The sequence below is a fragment of the Chelonia mydas genome, chromosome 5 (genome assembly GCF_015237465.2).
Source record: "Chelonia mydas isolate rCheMyd1 chromosome 5, rCheMyd1.pri.v2, whole genome shotgun sequence".
NCBI classification, from domain to species: domain Eukaryota; kingdom Metazoa; phylum Chordata; order Testudines; family Cheloniidae; genus Chelonia; species Chelonia mydas.
In genome coordinates this window covers 93124730-93130114 of record NC_051245.2, presented here as the reverse complement: position 1 = coordinate 93130114, position 5385 = coordinate 93124730, and the positions used below count along the sequence as shown (strand labels likewise).

At 50.8% G+C, this 5385-nt stretch overlaps 1 protein-coding gene across 1 annotated transcript; it reads left to right on the top strand.

Annotated features, from left to right (window-relative positions):
- The first annotated feature begins 2324 nt into the window (after positions 1 to 2324).
- FOXB2 (forkhead box B2) lies at positions 2325 to 4809 on the top strand. Its single transcript, XM_027827908.3, has one exon. The coding sequence runs from the start codon at positions 2344 to 2346 to the stop codon at positions 3337 to 3339; it is 996 nt and encodes a 331-aa protein (XP_027683709.2). The 5' UTR covers positions 2325 to 2343; the 3' UTR covers positions 3340 to 4809.
- Positions 4810 to 5385: the final 576 nt, after the last annotated feature.

Here is a 5385-nt window from a genome sequence, read left to right as displayed (position 1 = left end):
TACACGTTTATGGTCCTGGCATGTTTGTTTTCCAAAATCACAAAGTTAGCACATTTTCCTGTTACCTTGCTTTAACCTGTGATGATTGAGTTCTTCCCTTCAATGAGCCTGAAGTCTCCACAGCTAGATAGATTATGCAATAAGAGTCACTTGGTTTTAGCCCAGGAAAGCTTATACCTAAATAAATTTGTTAGTCTCTCAGGTGCCACAAGGACTCCTCGTTGTTTTTGCTGATGGAGACTAACAGGGTTACCACTCTGAAACCTGTCTTGGAATTCAGTTTTTCCTTCGCCCTAGAAAAAGAATGGTCTGTCGTGCATAAAGAAATCTAAAAAGTTTTTTTCGGGTTTTTTTTCTGTTTACCAATTCTCACTGTAATGTCTGAATCATAAAGGAAAATACATCTAAAACTAATTATTTGGTGCTCACAACAAACGTGATGGGTGAGGGCTACAGGCTAGAGAGGTCCAATTTTAATTATTTTTATTGCACTGTTGTAGTCATATATTAAAAGTCAATAAAAAATTGAAACACAAAGAGGGTGAGGATGCATCAAAAGAACGCTTGGTAAGTGTGTTTTTTTTATGTTTGGGGGGGATGTCTATTAGAGAATATTCCCCCTACTTATTTAGAAATAAAAGCCAGACGAAACAATGCGAGCACCTTCTAAGCTATCTAATTAAACTCTTCGAAGGTTTTTCCCTTCAACTCTAGCGTTAACGTGAGCCGCTTTTTCCATGTTCAAATCCATAGCTCTTGACAAATACATTTTGGAGGGCGCCTATAAATTGTTGCACTCTAAACTTTCTACGGATGAACGTCTCAAAAACTGTAAACATTTGGCCTCAGAAGCACATAGGAATTGGCGGTTGCTTGGCTTTTCTTTAAATGCCCCCCAAGACTTATCACGGCCACAAAACGTTACTTGTGATCGTTGGGGGAGGGTGGGGATAAAGAATTTTTACTTCCGTTTTTGGTCCTTCACATTGATCACAGCTGTTTTAAATTACTTTCAAAGTAGTCCAGAGTTCCCTCGTTTCCGAGAGCATGATTTTTTTTTTTGTTCAGGTGATGTCAAATGTTAATGGCCGTCGGATGCTTGGCGTCACGTGCTTAAATTGCAAGGCTCTGTCATCTCTTCACTTTAAACCTTGTTGGGGGGGAGTGACCCTGGAGGCGCCTCATCCCCTAGGCTTGCAGCTTGGTTGGGAATGCTGGAGCCGAAAGCGGCTGAATGCGTGCGGAGGAGGGAGGATTGGGGAGAAGGGAGGAGATATCTTTCCTGCGCAGGCTGCCTCCCGTCCCCACTCTGGGTCTTTGAAAGAGGCGCTGGACCTCACAGGGCGCTTCAAAGCCGCCCAGACGCGCCGCTCGTGCGTCGGGCCCCACCCTGTCCCGCTGACTAGGACTTGGTGAGCGAAAGGGGGCAGCCGACGAGCGGCTTCTTGCCCCATTCGCAGGAGTCGCGGAGTCCCTGAGCAACTGTCATGTGATAATAAGGCGAGCGGCGGGGGTCTCCGCATCTCCGGGATCGTTACAAAACCGTGCTGGAGAGCTCAGCACAGCCACAGCCGCCGCCGCCGCCTCCTCTCTCCGCCGGGCTCTAGGACAGCGGGGCAGGGGCTCCAGCCATCTTCGCCACGAGCCGGGCAGCGGCAGCTTGGCCCCGCGTTAATGGGACACGGCGCCGTTTCCCCTGCTTGCCGGGGCGACGGGCAGGTGTGCGCTGAAGGCAGCAAGGACCACTCGCTCCCGCCGCCGCGCTCCAGAAAAAGCCCCCGCAGCAACTCCCGCAAAGAAAGTCTGAGCGCGCCGGCGGCCGCAGAGTGCCAAGCCGGGAAACTTTCCGGCTCCAAAGAGGCGGCGGCGGCTGTCCGGGGAAGGCGAAAGGTTGGGGCATAAACGGAGACAAGCAGCGATTTCCCCCCGCCGTCTGGGTGACGCTCTCCCCGCTAAATAGCCCCCGGGGCGGGCGGCTGAGGGAGCTGCAGGTTTCGGGCAGGACACTGTGCGGGGGGGTGGGCGGGACAGCGGGGTGCGGAGCATGTGAGAGACGCTGGTTCTCCCCGCGCGAGCCCCGGCCTCTGGCAGCGCCCCGCGTCTCGCCAGCTGCGCGCGGGTTCCCGGGGCCCGGCGCGCGGCCCGTGCGGAGTTGGCGGCGGGACGCTCCGCGGCATGCAGCGGGGCTGCGAGGTAGCCAGTAGCGGGACGTGGAGCGAGGGGGCGCGATAGGCGGCAGACGCGGGTGTCGGGAGGCGGGGGCGATTATCGGGAAGTAGGGTCCGGGTTAGCGGGCACACGGGGAGCGTGCGGGGGCTGTAGCTGCCGCGGCAGCGGGCGGCGATGCCGAGGCCGGGGAAGAGCTCCTACAGCGACCAGAAGCCCCCCTACTCCTACATCTCGCTGACGGCCATGGCCATCCAGCACTCGGCCGAGAAGATGCTGCCCCTGAGCGACATCTACAAGTTCATCATGGAGCGCTTCCCCTACTACCGGGAGCACACGCAGCGCTGGCAGAACTCCCTGCGCCACAACCTCTCCTTCAACGACTGCTTCATCAAGATCCCGCGCCGGCCCGACCAGCCGGGCAAGGGCAGCTTCTGGGCGCTGCACCCGGACTGCGGCGACATGTTCGAGAACGGCAGCTTCCTGCGGCGCCGCAAGCGCTTCAAGGTGCTGCGCCCCGAGCCGCCGCTGCCCGGCGGGGTGCCCAAGGGCCCCGCGCCCCCGCCGCACGTGGTGCACTACTTCCACCCGCAGCACCCGGGCAAGATGCCGGGCCTGGGCACCTCGGAGGCTGCCGTGGCTGCCGCCGCCGCCGCCGCCGCGGCCGGCGTCGGGAGGCTGCCCCAGTTCCAGCCCTACGGCCTCAATGGGAGCAGCCCGTCGTCCGGCTTCAAACACCCCTTCGCCATCGAGAACATCATCGGGAGAGATTACAAGGGGGTCATCCAGGCCAGCGGGCTGCCCTTGGCTTCAGTGATGCACCATCTCGGGTACCCGGTGTCCAGCCAGCTCAGCAACATGGTCAGCTCGGTGTGGCCTCACGTGGGGGTGATGGACTCGATGGCCAGCATGCCCGTGTCTCACGAGTATGGACCATTTGGGGTGCCCATGAAGGCTCTCTGCCACCCACCGGGCCAGACTATGCCAGCGGTTCCTGTGCCCATCAAACCCACCCCAGCTCTGCCACCTGTGTCTGTCATCCCCGCGCTGACCGTCAGCCCTTCGCAGATCTGCCCTTCCACTTCTCCAGCGTCTTCTTCCCTCCTTGAGCAGACCCCGCCACCCCCCTCCGAGGGCAAGAGCGCCTTACACTCTGTGCTAGTACATTCCTAAAGGGCACGGGCAGAGAGAGAGAGAGAGAGACACCTAGCCACAAGGGGTGTATTTGTAGGGGCAAGGAATGTATCTGAGAAATGGGCTCTTAAATGGTTTGATTAATATAACTATCTGGTGTCTGTGTTTATATATTGTACAATCAGATTACTGAGAGCCAGGTTTCAGGTAAGAGCTTCTATTGTTGTTAACTATTATAAAACTAAGTGATGAAAAGGTGATGTGAAAAGTCATAGTGGCTGCAGAAGTAGACCCTGGTCCATTTCTGAACAGAGGAAAGTGCTGGGTGGGCAGCACATCGGAGTGGGTCTAAAATCCAGATACATAAGAGCTCACCAGTCAGAGTGCAATCGTTCAGCGTTATATATTTTAAACGGAATACTATTTCTGCAGCCGGGATATCAAAAAACAGTGCTAAGATTCGAGATGAGAATCTGTGCAAAAATAAGGGATTCTCGAGTAGTTAGGGTAAAAGGAAATTTATTTTTAGAAACTTTTATTTCCTTAACAAGATAAAGAGTTGGATAAAATTGCCATTAAAATCTGATTTTAAAAATATCTCAAAGGGAAACTTGTTTGTGTTTCTCTGCTGGATAGCGAGACTGATCTTGCTCTGAAAGGGACACCAAAGCAATTACCGTTGACAATGGCAAACAACAAGGGATTAAAGTGGGAGGCTCTCGATTGCACAAGTAAATTTCGCAAAACAATAGAGAAATTAGTAGTAGGAATTTAAACCGCAGCTGCATTAACAGCAAAGGGCTCTTTTAAATATGGGTAAGTAGTCATGACTCTGTATTCTTGTTTGCAGTGTTGTTGCAGCGTATTGGTCCCAGGATATCAGAAACACAAAGTGGATGGAGTAATATATTTTACTGGACCAACAAACACGCTTTTGAGCTTCACAGGTCTTCAGGACTTGCAGAAGAGGTCTGTGTAGCTCGAAAGCTTGTCTCTTCATCAACAGAAGTTGACCAATAAAAGATATTATCTCACTCACCTTGTTGCTGTATATTCTTTACATTTTGCAGTGAATATTTAACCGTGGGGAAGGAAACATTTTTATAGAGGACTCTTTAATAAAACAAATGCGTGGAACGTAGCATTGCCTGTGAACTTGTAACATGTCTCTCAATTTTCTGTTTTCTTCTCAAAATAAAAAATCCCCGCAACTTGTGAATTAAGCTTTTCACATCACCTTTTAACAATTCACAGATATAGCTATTTTATGTGTATTGCTTGGTGTGTATTTCAGCTGAGTTTGAAAACTAAGAACTGCTGAATGAGAAGAATAAAACAAAGATTTTTTTTAAAATCACAGGAAAAGCACTTTACTGAAGAAAAAAAAAACTTCCAACAGAAAAGAGGGAAGTTATGAAGCAAACCTCTCAAAAGTCACATTTTGTTTCTTTGACTGATGAATCCCAGTTGGTTTGTGAATGATTGTTACCGTTGTCCGTCTGCCCTGCTGTACAGTACACCAATGTTTTATTAAAACCGAGCTATTGGTTTGCTTCTGCTGGCGCTGCTGTTTAGGATTTTTCACTTGTTGTCACCCCAGATGGGCATTTTCCTCCGAGAGATTTGTGCGCATAATAGTTTTATGCATTAGGAACCTCCCAAACATACACAAATACATAAACGTTCTGGTGCAGTGTTCTGCTAGGCATAAAAGAAGGAATTCTGTGAAAAATAAGCTTGCTATGTCATAGAGAAATTTTTCATCCACTTCCACGTGATCTGTTTATTTCGTCTAGTTGGAGAGTTTGTGCTGAAGTTTCTACTTTTTTCTCAGCCTTAACCTCCAAGATGCGCCTGCCCTTATACTTCCGCTAATGAAAGAACATTAACAGGTGTTGTACACTGACCTAAAATCCTGCTCCTTCTCTTCCATAGCGATGCTGTGAGAGGGGTGGAAAGAAGGGAGAAAGTAAATGAAGCTGTGAAGGTAGGGCCGGGGGACACTTAGTCCGATGGTGATTCCATTGAAGCCAGTTGGAATTATGCCATTGATTTCAGTGGGTACAGGCTCGGGTTCACTGGCTA